The following is a 23,777-nucleotide window of genomic DNA, read 5'->3' as shown; positions in this document are numbered from 1 at the left end:
GGTTCGCAGATGGATGAAGTATCGGTGATGGCTTTAAATTGTCATTTTAAGCACACTCTGTTTTTATTCTGTTCGCCACCCAGAGTTCCTTCTGCTAAACAGATGCTATGTAAGTTTGTTTTATGAATAAATAATAACTAATAACAAGAGTTCTGTTCAGAGATTTAAAAACCAGGAGACCTGTACACCCCCCCACATTTTGGCTCTGGCCCCAAGATGTTCTGGGAGAAAGGCCTACTGTGCAGGGTGACTGGAACAGTTTGACAATTACTTCTAAAGGATGGATGGATAGAGAAAAGAACTACGCAGAAGAAACCCATGTTTGCAGGAGAAAGAACTACAGGTAGTCCTTGCCTAATGACCATTTGTTTACAACAGTGCTGAAAAAAACTACGTGCAACTGGTCCTCGCAGTTATATTGTGGTGTCCCCACGGTCATGGTTCGGGTGCTTAGCAACTGGTCCGCATTTATGACTGTCGCAGCATCCTGTGGTCATGTGATCACTTTTTTTGACCTTCCTGACTGGGTTTTATCAAGCAAAATCAGTGGGGAACCGCACGATTCACTTAATCACCATGTGGTTCACTTAACACCCACAGTGATTTGCTTAACGACCACTGCAAAAAAGGTTGTACAATCCGGTCAGATTCGCTTCATGACTGCTTCACTTAGCAACTGGAAATCCAGTCCCAATTGTGGTCATTACGTGAGGATTACCTGTACTGTGTTTTAGTCTGGGAAATGGAAAATGAATCCCATGGAAATGCAAACCAAGTACAGTTCCCAAACATCCGCCTTCTAAGAATCCAGGAACCAGTTTAGCATCTTGCAATTGTTTGTGTGCTTCAAAAAGAATTCTGGGCTTTGCAAAATGTTTCAAGGATGTCAATGGTTGAACTTCAGCCCAGTAACATTATTTCCACAATTGGGGAAAAGAGCAAGCCCCTTACCTTCTTGAAGCAGATCCACCCTCTGGTGTTGCCCGCAGAGCCAGGTGAGAGGGGACAGAAACAACTCCCCAACTCAGAAAAGCTGTGCCAAATGTATCTTCCTGGGCCCAAGTGGTCAAATCCCATAACTTCTTTTTTCCCCCAGATGCATCCACCGAGTCCAGTGAGACTCCCAAGAACCTGGACGGAGGATTCGCCCCCTGAATTCCAAAAGGACCGGAGACCACCTCAGGCTGAGCATTTATTGCTTTCTCAGGGGATCCAAGAACCATTCGGAGAAATAAATAACAGGGGAGGGTGCTTCAAGTAATTCAGGAGGGCAGCCTGCCGTCTGGGCGGCAGGAAAGATTTCTACCACAGCCTCTTCACACTCTCCTTGGCCCCAGGGTGGTGGAGGTAGAGGAGCTCCAGGCTGACTGTCCCACATTCTGCATCGGACCCCGCCTGTTTCTGCCACGCGCCCACACGGCTCACCAAGCGACACAGGGCACAGAGGACGCAAAAAGCCACAGGTCCTACGCCCAGCAAGATCACAACGACCAGGAGGAGACGCCTGTCCCCCAGAGCAAAAACACCCCCATGGGGCACATAGGAGATGGACGGAGGCCGCAGACAGGCGTGGGAGCGCTCCTCGTATGTGCTGTGGGACGGGCAGGTGCTGCAGTTGTGGGCCGACCCCGCCAGGCAGGTGTAGCACGATGGGTCACAAGCGGCACAGGCCTGGATTGTGTGCGGGGTCCCATTGGGGCTCAAAGCCAGTCGGGACAGACTGTAGTACCTGGGGGGGCAGTAGGAGAGGCAGAGGTGCTGGACTGCGAAGAACGGACTGGGGCATTCTGGAAAGAAGAGAGGAAGTCTGTGAGGTGGACCGGCAAGGAGAAGGCAAGGAGGCGCAGCCGCAGTGGGAGGGGACAAAATGGCTTAGCGTGTGTGTGTGGGGGGAAGCTTGACCAGACTGAGTTTTCTTTTTTAAATACCATGCCCTCAAGGCAGAAGAGGGGAAGACGAGGTTTTTCTCCTACACTTTTCAAGCCGGAATTCGGTGAAACTGAATGGGAGCACTTTCCCTGTGGAATTGGCACCACTAGGTGTGGGAAGGGTCTCTGGGGGACTTTGCAGACACTTTTCGGAGCTCTTGGCAACAGGGCTGTGAGGGAGCTGGTCAAATGGCTCGCGCTCTGCAACTGCCTTCCAACAATTACACAGCTAAAGAAACATGCACGCACGCACGCACACACAACCAATCAATACGTAAAACAAATGCTCTGCTAACATGGCATCACCACCACATCCCACATCCATCCATACTTCATTCCTCAAGTTTGAAGCCTGCTATTTTATTCCACCCAAAGAGATTATCTTGTGTCCACCCCGCCTCACCCAAGCAGTCAGGCCTTTGTTTGTCTCATTCATCAGATTATGCACTGGGGGGACAAAGTCCAGCTCACCCAGCAGAGACTGGCTATGAAGGCCAGATGGGGCATATGTACGTTACCTTCCAACTGCACAATTACCCTGCTGTGTCCAGAAGGAAGCCTCTGCATTTTAATAGCATCCTGGCCCTTTCCTTCCTAAGGTGCTGTTACTGGGTCCCCGTGGTATCTGGTGGCATGGAGTCCCACAGGCGCAGCAGCCATCAAAAATGATTGGTGGCCATCTGGGTGATGCGCCCAAGATAAATGCACCCATCCCACCCCCACAACTCACCCTGGCATGTGCCGTCATGGCTGTGTTGCACGCACTTGCTCAACACTGGGGGAGCTGCCTGTCGGGCTGTCATGTCTTCATCAGTCCCGTACAATTTTAACACAAAGTTCCTGAGGAACCCTTCAGACCGAGGCAGAAGAGCAGATAAGAAAAGGGGTGAGTGTATGGCTCCAGAAAGACAGACAGGCAGGCATCGCAAGATCAAGAAGAGTTCACAGGGGACTTCCAGCGGGGACATGGCGGACTGAAGAGCTGCGTTCGCGGGCTCCATGGGCAAAACTGACAACGCGGCAGTTTTTTGGGGGCTCAGGCAGGTTTTTCCTGATGCCCTGGAGTGTTTTCCCAGACAAGAAAATACTTGGAATCATCCCATTTGTCCTCCAGAACGGCACCTTGCAGCCAGAGGATTGCAAACAGCTTTCACACTAATCTGGTAAGAGATGCCAGGTAGCTGGGTCGTCGTAATTTCCAAGCTGCATTGTAGCCTTAAAGGGACATTAAGACTGGCCACCCCATTTTTAAATCACCCAATTTATATCTTTTTAAGTGATCTCTCTTGGTGCTTATGGTTATTTTCTGGGATTAATTTTTAAGTTTTGGCTTGTTTCCTATCCTAATACTGAGGAGGACTGAGAGTAAATAATTGCCTCCCCATTATTTCTGCACTGAATTTGAAGATTTTAATATTTTCCTACATGTTGAATCTGCTGTTCTGAATCTTCAGCTTTCTGCTGCCACTTTCTCTGGGGAGCTGCTCATTATCATACTTCCACTTGTGCAAAAAGCTTCTGGAAATTTTCCATTAACTCCTACTTTTGCTAGTTAATTATCTAGGGGGCGCCATAATCTACTGCCTGAGACATGGAGGACTTCAAGCAGACATTCTCAGATTTCCGTTCTGAGCTTAAACAGATTCTTTGTGATTCCTGTCAAGTTATTATGCAACATATTTGGGACATCGTAGAAAACATCAGCTCTAAAATATGTCATCTGGCTGGGGATGTCGTGGAAGAAATTGAAGAGCTTAACAACGATAGAAATGTTTCTGTTGACAGTGAGATTGAGGGTTTTGTTGAAATGCCAGATGACGACTGGATTGTCGGGTTGAAGAAGTTAAAGGGACAGATTGAATTAATGGAATTGTTTTTCTGATGGAATGTTATGGGAAGGAAGAGGTTGTTATCTATGGGAGGTTTTCTGCTGAGAACTTGGAGTTTTTAAGGGGGCAGTTGGGCTGTCTGAATTTTTTATGAAAAATGCTTTGTGTGTACTGAGGAGATATGTAAATGCTTTGGTTTACTTTGAAGTGGGGTAAGGATTTAAGAATGTTTATCTGAATTGTTTTTAAGGCTTGCTTGACTTCATTTCTTTTTAAGGATTTGGATTAAGATTAATAAGGTGTAATAATAAATACTTGGTTTTAGGTTTAATATAATTAAGATTGTTATAACTGTAGTATTATTATAAGAGCAGACAATTTATATATATATGTTTGATCTTTATTATAGTGGACAGAAATGTATAGAATAGTGGTAGGAAGGAAATAATTAAATAAATGTCTTGTGGGGAAGTTGATTAGGAGGTTTATATATTTTCTTTTCTTTTAATATAAGGGGAGGGAGCAATTGTATTTATTGATTTTTATATGTGCTAATGGAATGATTTATAGAAATACTGTGAGTTTGGTTTGATTTAGAGTAAAGAATTGATTATGGAAATTGCTGTATATTCTTGCTGTTAAAAGTCAGAAGTCACCTCTTTATGTAATCTTTTAAAATTTTTCTTCTTGTGTTTTTGCATCTCTTTATTTTTTTCAGTTTTTGTAGGTTTTTGCTTTTTTGTAGTTTTTCTCTTTGCTTTAAACCTAATAAAATTCTTTTTTAAAAAAGAGTTTATGTGGGTGCCAAAGGCAAGATAGGATGGGAGCTCTCCACGGGGGGCAGAGGGAGACAGAAAGAGAGAGAGAAATCTACAGACAGTACATGACAATATATTACGAACTTACCAATCCAAGTTTCTAGACCTTAAGCATACAGAAAAGAGCGGGAAAGAGTACGTAAGAAGTCATGGGGCAAACAGATGCTACCAAAGCCGGAACAAGGTTGCTCGGCATACCTGAATTATACGCATCCCCCTTGTTTTCCAGGAGAAGGGTCCAGATTCCCTGGGGATCTTCATCCCAGTAGTGCGTGGACATGAAGGACCAGTCCTTGTAGCCTTCCCTGCTGGTGTCGTACGGCCTAGCAGTAAGCAAAGCAGCAACCCTCCTGTTAAAATGCAGCAAGAATCTGTCGCTCGCTGCCGTTACGAGACGCAGCAAAGGAAAGATCGGTTGCATTGGATTGGATTGGATTGGATTGGATTGGTTTGATTTGGTTTGATTTGATTCATAAGCTGCCTAATTGGAACAGCTCGAGGTGACAAACAGGAAGTTGAAAAGACATTGTAAAAACCAGCCAGAAGGGAACCTACAATGCCCCCCAAAACCCACACCATCCAGGAAATACACAACATAGGCAAAGAATTAAAGTGCCAACTTGCAAACGCGGGACGTGGCTGCCCTAAGCCAACCCAGCTGCTCTGTGCATGCAACAGAGGTGCCGGGAGAGGCAGGAGCGGGGTTCATCTGCGGCACCAAACCACGATTTACGGACCCTCAGTTGACTGAAGGACCCCAAAAGGCCACGCTCACGCCGGACCTTTTGTAAAAATGACTTGATGGCTTCGTGCAGCGTACGAATACGAATGAGCCACCTCGAGCCACATATAAGTGAGAGGGGTGGCTAGATAAATCAAACGAAGAAAGAAAAAAAACTTTTCAGCCCAGCGCTTAGAGCACCTGCTCTGACAGGATTAGGCTAAAAAACAGAACAAAACTTTTAGAGGCCCCTTAAGAATGTCCCCATCCCTCTTTTCTGATCTTTGAGCAAATTACACTATGACAGTTGGTTTGCTGTTACAGTCCTCAGTCAATGACCACAATTGGGACTGGAATTTTGGTTGCTAAGTGAAGCAGTCATTAAGTGAATCATCACAGGAGTTAAGCAAACCGCGTGGTCATTAAGCGAATCGTGCGATTCCCCATTGATTTTGTTTGCCAGAAGCCAGCTGGGAAGGTTGAAAATGGCAATCACATGACCACAGAATGCTGCGATAGTCATAACTGCGAACCGGTTGCCAAGCACCCAAATCGTGATCATGTGACTGCGGGGATGCTGCAATGGTTGTAAGTGCGAGTACCAATCATGTTGGTTTTCCCAGCACTGTCCTAAGTCTGAACCATCGCTAAACCGTTGTTAAGCGAGGACTATCTGTATGCTTCTCCTGCACAAGCACTGGGGCTTGGCTGTGGGCAGCTCACCCGCACCCCGGAGAGTCTGGGCCTGGGGAAGCAGAAGGCCCACCCCTCCCTCGGGAAGCTGCCCAGGTAGGAGGATCTCCGCTGGAGAGAGCGCTGGGGGCCGGCTGCCTTTGCAAGGGTTACTGACACCTTCCGCCTTTTATTTTCAGTACTTCTCCCTCCTTTGCCCAGGCTCTTGTAGCAGCACGCCAGGAAAGAGCCAATTTAAAAACAGGAGGCTGCTCATCTTCTGCTCTCCAACCTGACAGGGTTGTCATTGGTGCCACTGGCTGGGGGATTCTGGGGACTGCAGCCTAATGCTCTTGGACGGGCTGGTGGGGGGGAGGACTGGTTGCACACACCCACAGGGGGACAGTTCACCTGATGTCCACCAGGGTTGAGGTTGTTCCCATCGGACTGGTCAGTGAGATGGCCAGATCTCCCCTCCGGCTGTAACTGAGCGACAGCTGCGCCTGGACATGCTCCAGGGAGTGGATGCCCCGGTTCCTCTTCTGGAGGCAGGGGGCGGAGGAGGCGTTCTTGGAGATGGACAGCCGCGACCCGATGGCCCTGTCGGAAAAAGCCAAAAAAATGATGAAGTGAGGTCCAGCTCAGGAGGCAGGGGCTAAACGCTGGCCCGCCCACCCTGCCTCCGAGGACCAAGAGCCCAGATGACGAGTCCCCTAAGACTCCTTAGACCTCGCCCCCTCCAGACGTGAAGCATCAGAAACAGCCCCCGTTGGTCTGAGGCCTGGCAGGTAAAGTGGATTTTTAACTCCCCGAGTAAGCCTGGACCCACACAGGGCTTGGGAAGACGTGGCTGAGCCACCAAACAATGAAGTAAATAACAGCAGGGCTGAGACAGCATCCAGGGATCTCCCATCCTTCCCCCCCTTTTAAAGACAGCAGAAATGATGTAGGGAATTCTTGCCCGTCTCCATCTTCTCATGTAAAATTAGTGGGGAATTCTGGGAGGTGAAGTGCGCACATCTTACAAGTTGCTGAGGTTGAGAAAAACAGGTTCCAACCACAAGATCCATCGCGGAATATTCACAAACGAGGGCAAACCTTACCAAGCCGGTGGAACTTACCAGCCGGAAGAAAAGTTAAACCCTGCTTTAGGGGAGCGTTAGAAACAGAGCATTTCTCAGCATGCAAGGCTGAAGGGACCAACTTTTAAGAAAGCCCATTTTTCTAAGCAGTTGCTGGGTTTTTCCTGGACTTCAGTTTTTCTGTGTGCGCATGTACATTTTTATTGCATTTTCACCGCATATTCTGAAACCCGCCCAGAGTTGTAATTGATTGAAGTGGCGTATAAAGGCCACAAAAAAATAAATAAAATGTTATCAGTAGATCATGGATCCCACTGTTTTGAAAGAATCTTGCCTCCCTGCATTCCAAAATCAGCCCGTGCCTTGGGAAACGTTTGCCCCTTCGTGTTGGCTGCGCAGAGGACTCAACCACAAGACAGCCATTTCCCATGGAAGATGCCAAACGACGCTCAGCAGCAGCAGCTGCTATCCAGGCAAGGGGAAGGACAAAGGAAACGGGGCCGGACAGGACCCATCAGCCGAGAAGCGGGCAGGGCAGTATCGGAGGGCTCGGCCGGCTGGTTCCTGGCGAAAAGAGAGCCCACGTGGAGGCTGAAACATAAAGCACGCAAGGAAGCACAGCCAAGTCTGGCTGGACACTGACTGGCCAAATGGTTCTGGGAGGCCTCTCCTCTAAAGCAGCTGCCTTAAATAGGGAAGCCCATTTTGCTCTCAGGACGAAGGTCTCCTGCTCCCCCACACTTCTGGTTTCACACCAAACCCACCTCAACTTACAGGCCCCCACCCCTTCCTCTGTAGCCCCTCTCAAGGCCAGCCAAAGCCTTGCATGCCATGCAGCGCCGAAGAGATTTTGCTGAACCCGAATCTGTGGCCAATCGAACGTAAGGAGGTTCAACCGCACAGATATGGACGTTCATGCAATACCACCACAAGGAGGGGGCACCCTCTCCTGTCCTGGATGGACTGTCATTTTATAAATCAGTCTTGGGGGCTTGGTGAGAGAGAGAGGGGGGGGAGAGGGAGGGGGGGGGAGAGAGAGGGAGGGAGGGAGATATATGCTCCCATGCTTTCTTACAATGGTGCGTGGACCACCCAAATGAAGCATTTCCGCTGAGGCCGGGTCCTCTTCCACCCCTTCGCCATCTCCACCAAGTCCCCGGCGTTCAAGAGCCCGTATCCGTAGTAGTGGCTGACTGAAAGGAGGAGGATGTGCTCAGGGAAACCGCCACTGCCTTCTGATGCCCTCCAGGCACACTGGCACCACAGTGCCCACCACGGCTCTTCCCACAGAACAGGAACGGGGTACGGCCCTCGAGATACAAAGGAACTGTGGCTCTGCACAGTCTCAGCTGGCCTCTTTGAGCAGCTCCGGCTGCCTGCGCTGCTGCCTGGACATGCTGGGCTGTGCCCCTCGGGACCGGTGACCCTGGCTGGCAAGGCTTCTCTGGGACACAGGGCGGGGGTTCTCCCTGGCGATGCCAGTGCTCCTCCAAGCAGGCACATGCTCAGTTGTGGGCTAACATTCCGCACCAGACTTTGAGGCTGAGCCTGGAGGGCCATTCACAACAAGTGGCAGGGCACACCTTGTCGGCTGCCCAGGGTCACCTGCACGTTAGGTACTGAAGCAGGACCATCAAAAGCTCTGAAGGCCCCTCGGGGCTTAGCCTGAACAAGGAAAAGACTGGGCTGGCGCACTCCGGGCGCCTTTGATCTAGCAGCGCTATCCACTGGGACGCCAGAAGCATGCTCCCTCTGCCGTGGCACCTGCCCTCTGAGCCCGAGATCCGCATGGTTCCCACCCCGATGGCATTCCGGAGGACCTTAAAGGCCCTGGGGTAAGGTGGAGGGAGCACCTTGCTGGATGCTGTTGGCCAAACTCCTCATCTTGTTCTTTCTTATTTTTCTTTGTGATCCTATTTATCTTGTACTTTCTACCTGCTGGGCTTTATTGTGAGCCACTTGGAGTCAGGAAACGTCTGGATTCATGGGGCTTGTTTCTGGTGATGGAGAATGCTCTTCCAGGCAAAATCGGCTTCATCTCAAGACAAGAAGCCAATTCGGACCAAGGGAGAGAATCACATCACAAGGCTGAGCATAAACAGCTGAAGCACAAAGCCGTCTGCGTGCGTAGCCGGAACCCTTGCTGCAAACCTGCTTTCAAGTTTTGGGCGGACTCTGCACCCACAAACTGAGTTATTGCTTTCCTAGGAGGGGCATGCAGGTCAAAGATGCCAGGAAGGAGGCGCGGGATAAACATGGGCAGAGATTTTGGAGAACATGCAAGCAAGCAGCAGGAGCAGGAACAGGTGGCTGGTTTTGGGGGGTGGCTTTAAATTAAGGCTACCAGAATCTGCCCTGCCAAACTCCAGGGTCCCTCTTTAAACACCAGACTGCTTGTCTTGGCTTTCTACTGCAGTCAGATTCTGCAAAAAAGAAAAAAAAAAAAAAGACACTTTGAGCCTCCAGTGTGTTGTTCAGTGAAGGAAATAGGCCCCCGGAAACACTTTCTCGATTGCTGCTGTGAAAAGCAGCAGAGGCTGTTCTGACGGGACAGAGCGACGCGTTCTACCAACCCATTAAAATTAACCTCTTGTCTAGGTGAGGTCTTTGTCTAAAAGTATCTCTCTTAGCGTTTCTCATAGCGCCGAACCCCAGAGCCGTGGACACATCGATTAAGAATCAGAACGGAAAGCCATCCATTAAACAAACAAACAAAAAACTTGGGGGATTTACTTGTGCAGCTGGCTGCGGGTGTCCATGGGGTGCGGCTGAAAGGGTCAAGATGGCAGCCACGTTGGCACGCTTGAAGTCCTGCCCGTCTTTGTGTGCATCGTACGTGGCTTATGTAAAAAACAGGCGGAGCTTCGATTGCCCCACGGGGGCCGCCGTCTTGCCTCTTTTGTTCATACCCCACAGGAGCTCCCGTGGCTGGCTGTGGGGACGCGGCCTCTGCTGCCTGAAAGTGGGATGGCCCTGCCCCAAGAACGACTTGGCCCAGCCTCACCTTTGCGCCCGACTCCATTCACTGCCCAGTCGTCGGCCTGCAGGTGAGCCGGGCTGGAAGCTCTCACCACCAGGTGCTGTGTGTCTCTCCAGGTCAGGTCTGGGCTGGAAACACAAGGCGGGTGTGGGAGGAGAAAACTGTTCAGACGTTTGCCGCAAAAAGCGCCCTGCGAGGTGGGTGGGCAGGCGACAGGTCCCCAGGTCTTCATCTCCAGGCTCTCGAGACCTTTCGGGCTACCACGGAGGGAGGGTGCCTTCCCTCCCCAAGAGGGTCGGAAAAGAGTGATCCCGAACTGACTCGGAGGAAGAGCCCTGCAGAGAGACTTGCCAGGAGAGGCTCCATCCAGATCCAGAAGCAGCACTGAACCCCAGGTCCCTCCGTGAATGTGATATCTTAAGGAGGCCGAATTTGAAAAATACTGACCTAGGCCCTTTTAAAACTAAGCATCTTGCTGCCCCCCCACCCCCAGCTTCTTTTTTTCTCTTAGGTTCTGCCTTTTAGGTCAGTGGCAATTTAAATTAATTCAATTCAATTCAATTCCGGCACCACCCGACTCCAGATGATTCTGGGTGGCTCGCAATGAGACGCCAATAAAATATAATAGGAGTGCGAAAAAGCGAAATTGGCCAACCACCCAGAAAAGACACCTGGTAAAGGGCTCGACCCACCCTAGCCAGGTCTCTCAGGCCTTCTGAAAGGTCACTGGGACGGGAGCCACCCGGATTTCAGCGGGGACACCATTCCAAGTGACCTTCTTCTTGAATGTGTCGCCTGCCCTAACAACCTCACCAGGTAATGAACGGAGGGTAAATGCTCAGGTTTTTAAAAAAGGTGCATCTGCCTGGTGCCACTTGTCGCTGGAGACAAGTGGTCCGCCACAGGGAGGGCATCACCAAAAGGCCCCACGCCGGAGAACCCCAAGGGAGAAATACCCAGAGAATGTTTTTTGATACAGACCTTGAACAGCGGCAGTTGGATTTACCGAGAAGCAGAGAAAGAGGCCGGCTTCATGACACTTTCCTGACCAATGTCAGCTGTGCTGAAAAATGGGGGGCTTGGCTACCGCCTTTGCAAAACACAAGCCACTGCTTTCAAAGCTTCTTGGGGACTGCAAGGACTAGGAACTTGCTCTCCTCAAAGGAAAAGGAAAGGCAGCCCTGAAAAGGATCCCATCAAATGCCACTGCCGCTAGTTGGTCCTGGCACTTACTTGGCCTCCAAAGCGAGGGCAATCAGGCCAGCTGCCAGGGGGGCCGAGGCAGAGGTGCCCGTATGACTGCCTGTGCAGGTGTGTCGCAAGTCTGTGGTCACCTGGGCGGAGAATTGAACAGCATCAAAGGCCAACATTAAGCCCTTCTCCTCATTCCCCTTGAGCATCCGGTCCTCGGGGCCTGACTACACCTCTCCCACTGGGTCAGCCGCTGTGCTACCACCCTCGTCCCCCTCCCACCACCCCTCTTCCTGCAAAGACTGCGTAGGGTCAGGCCTAACTGCACGTGACTTTCTCAGGGCTGCCAAGGGAAAGGGCTGGAAAAGGAAGAAGAGGACGCCTACAAGCGTAACAGGTTTCCTTGGAGAACCTATTTGTGGGGTATCCTACGCCTGTGCCTGCCTCTCTGAACAAACATTCGCTTCGCTTCGCTCTGTTAGAATAGGGGCGCATTGCCTCTAAGGCTGAAAGGCACACTCAAAGGACTGAATACAGGTAGTCCTCACTTAACAACCATTCGTTTAGTGACAGTTTGGACTTACAACCGTGCTTGAAAAACCAACTTACAACCGGTATGCACACTTACAACCGTTGCAGCATCTCTGCAGTCACGTGATCATGATTTGGGCACTTGGCAACTAGTTCATAATAATGACTGTTGGACCGTCCCGTGGTCACGTGATCGCCATTTTTGACCTTCTTGGCCAGCTTCTGGCAAGCAAAATCAATGGGGAACCGTGTGATTTGCTTAACAACCACGTGGTTCGCTTAACACCTGCAGTGATTCACTTAACTGCCACAAAAAAGGTTGCAAAATCGGGTCTGATTCACTTAATGACTGCTTCGCTTAGAAACCGAAATTTCCGGTCCCAATTGTGGTCGGTAAGCGAGGACTGCCTGTAAATGTTAACATATTCTATTTGCAGCCCACAAATATTGGGGGTGGTGGGAATCCAGTAATAAGCATAATTTGGGGAACAGGACCTTCACAGCCACCTGGTGAAATTATTGACCCAGGCCCTTGACAGCCATTTGCACATCGCCATTTCCAGGGCTGTTGTCCTGCGCTGGGCCAGTGGGGCATCAGGGGTGTCTGCAGATAGAGTCCAGAAAGTCAAGATGCAGCCACAATCGTAGCCCCGCCCCTTTGGCATATGTATAAAGGGGGTGGGGCCTTGGTCCCAGGGTGGCTGCAGCCCTCCTGACTTTTCTGACTTCTCCTGCAGCCACCTATTTCCCGCTAGCGCAATGGAGGACAAAGCATGCGCGTACCAGGGCCAAACTGCCCCCCCCACTAATCGCTCTCAAGGCCAGCCCACCCACCTGCCCCCTGCTTTCCCCTGAACCCAACCAAGTCAGGGAAAAGCTGCACTTTTCTGAAGAGAGCGATAAAGATGATTTTAAAAAGTTACTTGGGCAGAATATAAACAAGCTCTTTTGTAGGAATACAGGCTGCCAGTGAACTTTCCCACAGGCCTCCTTCAGAGGCTGGAGGCAAAGGGATTTAAAGCTCCTCGGCTTTTAGACACAGGCGGCAGCCACAGGGAAAGCCACCGAAACCCGCTAAGTGTCGCAGAGGAAGTCTGTCTGCGGGAGTTTTATAGCAAGAGGCCGTTGGACCAAGGCACGCACTGCGACCTTCTCATGTGCCAGCAGAGGCCGCTGGTGAGTTACACACACACACACACACACACACACAGAGTCCTACAAAATCAGACTGGGGTTCAACTGGTCCAGCCTCCTCAGCCCAGTGGCAAGCAAGATGGGACAATGCCAACAGGGTCAGAATTGCAACAGTGAGTGGGATGGAAATGGGGAGGGGAAAGTTCAGATGTTCATAAGGTTTTCGGGGGGCGGGGAGGAGAGGCCCCCTTCCACTGGAAGGAAGCCAAGCCCTGCTTCTACAAGAATGCAGCTGCTGCTCTGCCCAGCCCCCAGCCCCAATTCCCGGCCGCAGGGAGGACGGGACCCGCCCGCCCCCATCCAAGAGCCTCACGATCTGCTTCTCGCCCCGAGCCCCGCTGCTGTACGTGGCGGTGAGGGTGGAGGCGCAGGCCTCGTTGTACCAAGGCACCCTGCCGGTCTCAGTGGCGCTGCCCACGGACAGGGTGTAGATGCTGTTGGTGTAGCCGTCGCAGTTGCAGTTGTCCTTCCGAAGGCCGCCGTTCCCCGAGGCCCAGATGAAGAGAGAGCCCAGCCCGCCACGCCCCTGCGGGGAGAAGAAGACGGGCAGAGGGTGGAAGGGGAAGATTTACTCCACCGGAGGCTTCCCACCCTCCCGATGCGATTCTTTGGGGCTGAAAATCTTTCGCTAACGTGGGAAAAAGCAGAACAGGCCAAAAATGAGACGCATGAATAGACGCCAAATTGGTCTACTTCCCTTTTGGAGTTCTCATGCTGGCCTTTGATCGTAATAAAGATTTCATTTGATTTGAGAGTCCTAACCCCTGCCTCCACCCAGCAAAAGGGCCCCGAAGGCTCCTGGGGTTCCACTCAAGGACACCGCAGGGGTCCAGCTTGCTGGCAAAAGGCCTTTTGTGTCTGACATCGTTGTCATTGCAGCAGCTGATTCCCCCTCCCCACCCCTCAAAAGCTCATTGGGATCGAAGCAGCCTGGTTAGCACTTGGATGGGAGACCACAAAGAAAAGCCAGAGCTGTAGGGTAACAGCACCGCTTCGGTATTGTTGCCAAGAAAATGTTACGGATTTGTCCCTGCTGCCTCAGGAGCAGAGCTCGACTCGAGGGGGTCCTTCATGTTAACATCTAGCCATTTTAAGGGCAGCAGGAAGAACAGAAAAAATGCTGCCGCAGTAACGGAAGATGAGATTTAAAGGGGAGGGGGTTGAAGGGTGAAAAAGCAATGTGCTCCCAAACTCTCCCCGTAAATGGCTGCAAATTTGATCCTAAACCTTTGGTTCCCCCCTACCCCAGCCGCTTCCCAAAGGTTGATCCCAATGTCGTTCAGTCTGGGTTTAGTTCCAGCTTAGTGGAACACGAGGTGGGGAACTGATGCTGCCCCCACCAACAAAGCCGAAGCTGGGCATCTCAAGCCAAACTACACAGCTATCCCCCAAACAGCAGAGGCCTGTTGGCAAAGGCACCCTCTCTCACACTGGCTACCCCCTTGTGGAAGGCCTCCCTGGCCAGGACCCCGGGGCCATCCACGGTCTTCCCATCATCCTCTGGGCCCCAACTGGCACTGTAGATGTCGATGTGCTGCGGGCGGAGGCTCAGCGACTGGGCCTCCACGATATCGTTCACGACGCCATCAAGCATCCTCACTCCTAGAAGGAGAACAAGGAGGTGACGTTTTGAAAGTTTCACTTTTTGTGATGTTCAAATATATTTGTTGCCAGCTGCTTTCAAAGCTCAGTAGTCTGAGTAGAAAGACCGACTCTAGCGCCAATAAAGAACAGGGTTAAGAACAACTCCAGCTCACCCAGCCAAAGCCCATGGGAAATGCGAATTCTGGGAGTGGAAACTGAGTCATCTGGAGGGCACCAAGTTGAGAAAAGCTCTCCAGTCCTCATTTATTGCCCAGAGCTTATAGACAAGGCTCGGGAGGGACCTACCTGAAAATAACTCCAGGCTCGATGCCAGGAGCTACCCAGACTTTTATCAAAATGCTTTAAGTTCAGGAGAATGCGGAGAAGAAAGGCAAATGAGATGGATTTCTGTAAACCAGGGTTTCTCAACCAGGTTCTGTGGAAGCCTCGGGTTCCACGAGAGGTCCCTAGGGGTTCCCTGGGAGATCACGATTTATTTAAAAAAATATTTCAAATTCGGGCAACTTCACATGAAAAAGGTAAGTTTCATTCTTCCTTTTTAGTTTAAGAACACTTAATGCATATATCCAGGCCTACCATGAAATGAATATAATAATTTTGTAACTTCTGGCCCAGATTTGAGCCTGAGTGTGCAGGGGTTCCCCAAGGCCTGAAAAGTATTTCAGGGGCTCCTCCAGGGTCAAAAGCTTGAGAAGGGCTGCTATAACCTAACCCTGCTGGCATTATGGATTCCAGGTACAGGAATTCAGATTCTCCCAACAAGATCCAGAATCCGCCGGGAGGTACAAAATGGCCCCTTTTTTTCTCGGCCAAGTGTTTTCCACACGTATCCAGGGCCCTAAATGGCACCTGTTGAGCCTACTCTAAAGCACAAAGAAGTCTCATACCCCCAATTTTTGCCCTGTACGCGATACCGGCTCCACACACGTGGTTGTTAGCGGTGGCAGCGACCTCTCCTGCACAGCGTGTCCCGTGCCTGAAAGAAAGCGCAAGAGAGAGGGGGCCAGGGATCAATTTCAGCTGACTATTGCGGCAGGCCAAAGCCTGCATTCCTGTCGCAGAGCCCCAGGCTAACTTGGAGAAGTCACAGATTTCAGGTCAGGCCTCAAAGGGGGATGCAGATGATCCCTGAGGAAAGCCAACACCTTTCCACAACCTTTTCCCTGAGTACATCTACAAGGTAAGCCAGTTTGCTGGACTGGAGAACCAATTACAATTTAGTGATGGGTTTAGGGATGGGTTAAAAATAAAAAGATGGCATGCATAAACGCAAAGACAGGAGTCACTGAAGAAGAACCTGACACTTGGAAAAATCAAAGGCTACTGAAAAAGAGGCCCACTGAAAATGGTGGGGTAGAGGTAGTCCTCCACTTACAACCACAATAGGGACCAGAAAATTTGTTGTTAAACGGTGCAGTCATTAATGAGGCATCATGTGACCACACCCAAGTTTGCAACATTTTTGCAGCAGTCGTTAAATGAATCACCATGGCTGTTAAGTGAATCACACACTCGTTAAGTGAATCATGCAGTTCCCCATTGTTTTTGCTTGGTGGAAGCCGGCTGGGAAGGTTCCAAATGGCAATCATGTGACGCTGGGACGCTGCACCGCCATAAATACATGCCCGTTGCCAAGCACCTGAATTTTGATCATGTGACTGCAGGGATGCTGCGACTCTCATAAGTGTGAGGACTGGCCACAAGTCACTTTTTTCAGCATAACTTTGAATGGTCGCTAAACAAATGGTCGTAAGTCGAGGACTACCTGTACAGCGATATCCTTGAAGAAGGAATGCGAGAACCATTAACTAGACAAAAACTCAGCCCTGGGAAAGAAGAAGGGGGAAGAAGGAAACTCAAGATATCCCTGCCTTGATTCAGTCTAGTATAAAAGGGGGCAGAGAAATACTATGGCAGACCTTCAGAATTCTGTTATTCTACCTCAGGATTTCTCAACCTTGGCAACTTTAAGATGGGTGTGCTTCCAACTCCCAGAATTCCCCAGCCAGCCTTTTCCATTCCCCAACCTGGCCTACCTCGAAGGGTTCACAGGTGGGTTAGATACCCTCACAGACAACACAGGCAAGATTTTACAGGATGTCCCAGAAGCAATTCCATTGGGTCAGGAAGGGTCAGAAGCAACAGAAGGACTGAACAACAAGAGCAGCTGACCACACAGAATCCCTTCCAACCCTATTATTCTTGATTCTAGGAAATGGAGGAAGTGACAAAAAAACTATCATTCTGAGAAGCCTCCTAAAACAGGGGCAGGCAAGCTGACTATAACTTCAAACTACAACTCCCACCATCCTTTCTCCCTGACCATGCTAACCAGGAGAAAAGGGAGGTAAAACCTCCAAGATCCAGAAGACACTGGGCAACCCACCCACCCACCCACCCACCCAAAACCCACCTGTTCTCATTCCACGTGTTGTATCGTGGCTGAGGGTCTGGATCGTTGTCATTAAAGTCGTAACTTGCCATAGGATCCTGAAAGAAGGTAGATCGTACTTGCAGAAAGAAGGAAGGGCAAATACAGCTCTAAACAGGCTTTGGGAGAGTTTTATCATTTGAACCTTTGGAGCAATTAGAAATAAATGTGGAGACCTAGAAGGATTTGGGGGTGATGTGGGAGCAGCCGATTTTTGGGGGAGAACCCAAATAGAGGATTGGTGGCTATACCGTACAGCAGTGTTTCTCGACCTTGGCAATTATAAGATACGTGGACTTCAGCTCCCAGCTATGCTGGCTGGGGAATTCTGGGAGCTGAAGTCCACGTATCTTATAATTGCCAAGGTCGAGAAACACCGCCGTACAGGAATGCAGGACGCTCTTTATCGATTTGTAAATAAACAGCACAGAGACAACGTGTAATGAAACGGGATTTTTGAAAACCGAATTGTCTGGACCTGTCTTTAAAACAAAAGACAAAACTCCTGGACACTTCTAGAGAAAACCTGAGCATTAACAGTGGTACAGTTCTGCATATAGCAGAGTTTTATATCCCAGACCTGAAAGAGGACATACAGAATAACCTCAGGGACAAGTGACTGAGGAGGCAGCACTGCTGAGGACTGGGCAACGGGCAAGCCATAGAAACACCCTGCCTCCCAAAAAACACAAGGCTGCTGTGGTATTAAAACGTACTCCCCATGCACATGTGAGCTGCATTCACCTCCAGATCTACGGAATGCCTCCCCTACAAGTGAACTGCTGAAAGTGCCCTTGTAAGAAAATGTTCACGGCAAGCTGAATTGACTCTGATTGGTGACACGGGGAGGAATCAGACAAGGACTACTACTGGCCCAGTTAACCCAGTTGTTTCTATTTACTGGCCGATTCTCAGAGATAGGATGGCTAGCATGCTGACCTAGCAGGAAGGGATGAATAAGCAGCAGGTCAAAAACAGTCCAGCGTCATGCTGCAATTTCCACGGAGTCTGCCTTTTCCTTTGTCTTGTGTTTGCAATGCAGCAGGCCAAAGTTGCGGTGCTGCTTTTGATCGGGGTGCTCAGCGAGCGCTTTGCTGGGAGTGTGGTGTACGCTCTTTGTGCTTTGCATGCTCAAAAAGTTATGCTGCACCTTGACAGTGATTTGGTTGCTTTATGGGAGTCAGATTTTGGCCACATGCGGAAGACGGGATGGATCTGCTCTGGGTTGCTCCAAAGGAACAGAATCAACGGCGTATATGTGAGAAGCCGTCGCATTTTGGCGGAACATTTGAGAGCCCAACGGCGAGTGCTCTCACTCAGTGTAAGAATCCGCCCTTCCGCAGGAGTACATTTGGGCAAGCGTTTAAACAGAGCCGGGAGAACCATTTGGAGGGGTGGGGAAGGCCGCAACCTCAAGACCCTCCTGTTGAGCACAGGGGTGGGCTGACGGCCCCTGCCAAAATCCTTCCCCTCCTGAAAGGTGTCTAGCGTGGCAAGTCCACTCGGGAAACAGTTTTGAAACTCCAAACGCTGGGAAGGCTTTTGGACACGCAGGGTATTTAGGGAGTCTGCTTCAGCCAAGGCATCCTTCCCCACCACCCCACTGGGCCTCCCAGAATTGGCAGCCAGGCGGGGGCTGCCCACAGCGCCTGGAAAGATCGGTCCAGCACACCTGGAGGCCTGCAGTTGCCCAACGGCTGCGTTAAGGTCATTTCTCCCTCCCGGTGGGCCTTCTACATCCATCTCCATAGAGATACATGCATACATACATACATACATCTTACATAGTTAGCCACAAGGTCAGGATGGTCCTTCTCGACCCCGTCGTCTAAAACGCTCACCACTACGCCCAAGCCGGTATAGCCCTGGCTCCATGCTGTGAGGACACTGAGGTCTGGAATGATGTCGTTGTTCTACAACAGAAAAGAGTGGGGAATCCAAGCGGGGGAGAAGATTCAGGGGCGGCCTTTGAGCTCAGCAACCCTTTTGAGAAGCCAAACGTTGCAGAAAGCAAGCCAGCCTTGGACAACGCAAATGCTGACAGACAGGACGGTGTTTCTCCACCTCGGCAACTTGAAGAGGTGTGGACTTCAACTCCCAGAATTCCCCAGCCAGCAAAACACTGGGATAGGGCAGACAAGCCACAGAAAGCAGCAGAGTTTGGAGACACATCAACAAAAAGCAGAATCGGGTGGGGAGGGAAGACTACAAGACGTACTGTGGATTATTGGAGGTGGGGGGGGAACACCCCTATGCAGTTGTCTCAAAGTGGGGTGCCTGCCTGCCTTTGTGATCCAATGGAAGTTACGCTAATTCTTCAAGCATCCTCTTCTGGAGCACCACCCCATCGAAGAACCTGATTGGGCCAGCTGAAGGGCGTATGGTTTGCACACCAACAACCCTGGGGGTTACAGGCTGCCATCCCACAGGAAGTGAGACCTTCTCATCCCTCAGGTATAGCAGAGATCACGAATTGTTGAAGGTTCTGCAGAGGAAGCCCCTGGACTTCGCCAGAGCGGCCTGGGAGCTCTACCTTCCACAGGGGGCTGCAAGTCTCAGAAAGCAGGCGCTGGGGGTGGGGGTGGGAGCAGGGTACAGATCCTCCCCTTTCTTGCCCCACTCACCATATACCACTGCTTATGGAACCATGGATCGGTGGGGACAACCGCGGCTGTTCTCTTTCTTCGCCTCTTCAGCGTCTGCTGTTCAAACCACGGGATCTGGAGCCAAAACCGTCTAGGTTAAACCAAACTAAACTCCCTCTTTGTTTAATGGCTCCTGTGGTTTACTTTGGGGCAGGGTGGGAACCTGCAGCTTCCCAGTCTTGTTGGGCTCAGTTTTCTACCCGTCCCAGTAGCAAAACTGGCAGGCTGGGATTTAGTTATTTATTTTATTTCTATCCTGCCTTTATTATTTTTATAAATAACTCAAGGCGACGAACATACCTAGTACTCCTTCCTCCTCTTTTCCCCACAACAACAACCCTGCGAGGTGGGCTGGGCTGAGAGAGAGGGACTGGCCCAAGGTCACCCAGCTGGCTTTCGTGCCTAAGGCAGGACTAGAACTCAGGGCCTCCCAGTTTCTAGCCCAGCACCTTAACCATCCGGACACAGTTGCAAGACTGTATTTCCTACGTGTTTTCCTTGATGCCTATCACTATTGACAGCAACAGCCGTGAAAAGGATACAATTCATGTGGCATAAGACATAAAGTCTGTGAGGTGCAAAACCACTGGGTCTGTTTAGTCTTTGGCTGTGCAGCTGTTTGGTTACTCCCTGAAAAGGAAAATAATTCTTTTCCCAACAGGGCTCTCACAAAATTCTCTTTAGCAAGATTTATTGAGATGGAAGGGATACAGGTAATCCTCACTTAACGACCATTCATTTAGCAACTGTCCAGAATTACGACGGTGCTGAAAAACCAACTTGTGACTGTTCCTCACACTTACGACCATCACCATGTCCCCCTGGTCACACGATCGCAATTCAGGCACTTGGAAGCCATTGCACATTTATAATAGTTGCAGCATCCTGCAGTCACATAATTACCATTTTCGATCTTCCCAGCCAGCTTCTGATAAGAAAAACCAGTAAGGAAGCATATGATTCGCTTAATGACCACATGGTTCGCTTAATGGCCATGTGATTTGCTTAATGAACATGATTCACATAATGACCACAAAAATGGTCATAAGATTGGGTCTGGATTCGCTTAACAACCACATTGCTTAGCAACCTAAATTCCAGTCCCAATTGTGGTCATTAAGTGAGGACTACCTGTATTAGTTTTGTGCCCTACCCTGTGTTGTTGTTAACAGTATCAGCAGCTATGTATGTCTTTTAAGATAAGTAAAAAATATTCTATTTTATGGGACTGATAATCAGGGTGCTTTAACAGACTCCAGACCCTACATCAGTGTTTCTCAACCTCGGCAACTTTAAAATGTGTGGACTTCAACTCCCAGAATTCCCCAGCCAGCCATGAGTGGGCCCGCCCTACTTCTTCCAAAGTGCCCCATTTTTTCCTCTGGCAACCTATAAGCGGGGTATGAAGGAACAGACCATCTTTAAGGAGTGTTGCCAGCATCCAACTCTTACTGGTAGAATGCCTCTGCATCTGAGGGTTCTCTCTGTGTCCAGTCCCAGCTGCCACAGAAGGATACGGGCAAAAGGAGGGTGGGGGCAGAGGATTGGCAGTGCTGTCGGGGGGACTCACAATGAAAAGATGAAGAAAACAGATGTTTCGCTGGAGCCGAGCGCTGCGAGGGCGGGACGAAAGGCAGGGACGTGCTTTTTGGATTGTTGCAGGGCCATCAAGAGTGGAAAGGTGCAAGATGGCAAACTTGGCTTGAATGTGTGAATAGCCAGAGCAGTCCAGTATGGTCTAAGTCAGCCTTTCTCAACCTTTTGACCCTGGAGAAACCCTTGAAATATTTTTCAGGCCACGGGGAAGCCCTGCACATTCAGGCTCAAATACAGGCCAGAAGTTACAAAAGTATTATACTAGCTTCACGGGTAGGCCTGTATAGATGCATTAACAGGGCTCTTAAACTGAAAACAAACTTACTCTTTAATGTGAAGTTGCCTGGATTTGAAATAATTTTGTAAATACATCATGATCTCCCAGGGAACCCCTAGGGACCTCTCACAGAACCCTAGGGTGCCACGGAACCCTGGTTGAGAAACCCTGGTCTAAGTGTTATGCAGTGAGTAGAGGAAAAGCCGGATCCCACTGTTGCGGTGGGGCTAGACTAGAGGCCCTTCAGGAGCTCCTCTTCCTAGGGGCTTACCTGAGGCTCTCTCTTCAGGCGGAGGTGCCACCCCCAGTGCCGCGTCAAAGACTTCTGCGCCATGCCCCTGTGTTTCAGGTGGTAGTAGGATCCTCCATCAATCACCTGCAGGCACAGAAGGGCAAGACTTTAGCCTGGCTTCCCGTCAGCCTCAGCATGAGAAAGACACGAAACAAAGAGCAGGAGGAAGAACTCGGCCAAAAGGTGCATTCAGGAGTTCTAAAAAGTGGCAGAAAGGCTTCAACATCTCTGCAAAAGAAAAAAGAAAAAATGCTGCTCTGCTCCATGTGGCCTTCCGTCTCCCCCCCCCCCCACTCAAGTCGATCCCTTTGGATTTCAAAACCCACCTCCTCTTAACGACTGAAAAAGTAAGCAAAGAGCCCCCTCCGATCGCAAGGAAAATCGCTTGGGATCTCAGCCCCCCTCGCCCTGGTTTCCCCTCGCCTTAGAAGCAATCTCTGTCTTGATCTGCTTCCCCAGGCCTGATTGCATCCCTTAAAAATATATTCCCTTCAATCTGATTAACCAGGAGCTGCCCTGATTTTCAGGAGGAGGAGACGGAATAAATTATTTAATAGAAATGAAGCAAGAGGGCTGCATGCCAAGGCTCGGTTCTCCCCTCCTGAAATTAAAAAAAAACTCTTTTCAGATTTCCTCCAGCAACAGAAAGTGCACTGGCCACAGGCAACCATCGATTTCCATGATTTGCTGGGGTGGAGACCCCCAGTCACAGACACACACACACCTACTTTCTGCAGACCCCAACCCTACCCTCCCTGTTCATAATCTCCCTCCTCCACCCTAGAGGAGCCGGGCCCCTTAACCTGCCAAAATGCCCGCACCTTCAGCCAGTTTCATCTTGCCCTTTTGCAAAAGGCAGCTCCTTCCCCAAGAAGGATCCCTCTTTCCCTTCGCTCCTTAGAAGCAGCATTCTTTTTGCAGAGAGTCCCACCCTCTGTCCTCCCTGCTCCTTCATCCTGGAAGAAGTGCAAAATGAATTCTGCCAGGCCAGAATTTCCATTTGCTAAACTAAAAGGAGCAAGATCCTTTCGACGCCAAGGAGTCCTTGCAGGAGGGGGAGTGGAGAGGAAAATTTGATTTATGTCTGAGGTATCATCAACAGACTCAGCACAGCAACAAATTGAATTCGTGCATTCGCTTTTCTGCTTTTTGCAAGGCTGCAGGGAGGACGAAAGGGAAAAAGATAAAGATCAAAGAAAGGGGCACACTGGAGGCCTGAAGCAAGGCTGGGACCCCCAAATCTCCCTCCCTCCCTCCCTCCCTCCCTGGCACAGTCTTCCACTGCTGCAGGTAAACCCTGCAGGATCATGCCCCTACGAAGGCTGGAAGTGGGGCTACACCCCCCAACCCCCCATTCTCCCAAAAACCTCCTTTTAAAACCCCACAGCAGAACAAAAAGGCTTTAAAAGTGGAAGGTGCAGCATTTTCAGGGGGTCTTTGGGGGCCACAGAGAGCTCAGGGTTGCCCAAGGCAGGTGGCGAATGCTGGCTCGTAGCCGTCCTGACAAAATGGCGCCCCCACGTTCGTGAGCAGTCTATCTTTGAGGGCTGGTGCAGGAGAACGAGAGGGCGGGGCCGCTGGGGGAGGCCTGATAATGCGCTTAAGAAAAGCCTCACCCCAGAAACCACGTTCGTTCAAGAGAGCTCCCAGGTTAGGCAAGGAGACCGAGGGAAGGCGGGCTTTTCCGGAAAGGCGCTCTGCGTATGCTCAGAGGCTACCCCACCACCTTCTCAGAAGGCCCGGCTCGTCGCTCGTCCTTCCCATGAGGAGGGGCGACGCACCTGGCCCAGGTAGAGCAGTCCGTGCCTGCGGGCCAGGCGCTGAGCCTCCTGGGCGCCGCCGGGGACGCGCACCGCCCAGCTGCTCAGGTAGATGCTGGCGGCGCGGGAGGCTCCACACCAGAGCAGCAGCAGCCAGACGCCCATCTCCGCGGCGGCCGCCACCCCTCGCATCTCTTTCCCCGCTCAAGCGCAACAGGCTGGCGA

The 23,777-nt window shown here is 50.6% G+C and overlaps 1 protein-coding gene across 2 annotated transcripts; it reads right to left on the bottom strand.

Moving 5' to 3' along the window:
- Positions 1 to 1,179: 1,179 nt before the first annotated feature.
- Positions 1,180 to 23,777, bottom strand: PCSK4 (proprotein convertase subtilisin/kexin type 4). 2 transcript variants are annotated; one of them, XM_063290979.1, is made up of 15 exons: positions 23,574 to 23,777; positions 21,772 to 21,876; positions 19,607 to 19,702; positions 18,767 to 18,895; positions 16,965 to 17,041; positions 15,439 to 15,527; positions 14,376 to 14,548; positions 13,260 to 13,472; positions 11,264 to 11,364; positions 10,055 to 10,158; positions 8,126 to 8,243; positions 6,380 to 6,568; positions 4,774 to 4,898; positions 2,659 to 2,778; positions 1,180 to 1,787 (listed from the first exon to the last, which is right to left on the bottom strand). In XM_063290979.1, the coding sequence occupies exons 1-15, from the start codon at positions 23,742 to 23,744 to the stop codon at positions 1,303 to 1,305; spliced, it is 2,295 nt and encodes a 764-aa protein (XP_063147049.1). In that variant the 5' UTR covers positions 23,745 to 23,777; the 3' UTR covers positions 1,180 to 1,302. The 2 variants fall into 2 exon arrangements, with proteins under 2 accessions (XP_063147049.1, XP_063147048.1); XM_063290978.1 differs by lacking the exons at positions 18,767 to 18,895; positions 23,574 to 23,777 and having other exon boundaries at positions 21,772 to 22,019.

This window comes from Candoia aspera, chromosome 1 (genome assembly GCF_035149785.1).
Source record: "Candoia aspera isolate rCanAsp1 chromosome 1, rCanAsp1.hap2, whole genome shotgun sequence".
NCBI classification, from domain to species: domain Eukaryota; kingdom Metazoa; phylum Chordata; class Lepidosauria; order Squamata; family Boidae; genus Candoia; species Candoia aspera.
Note: the sequence above shows the minus strand (reverse complement) of the source record. Positions and strands in the feature narration are given on the sequence as shown.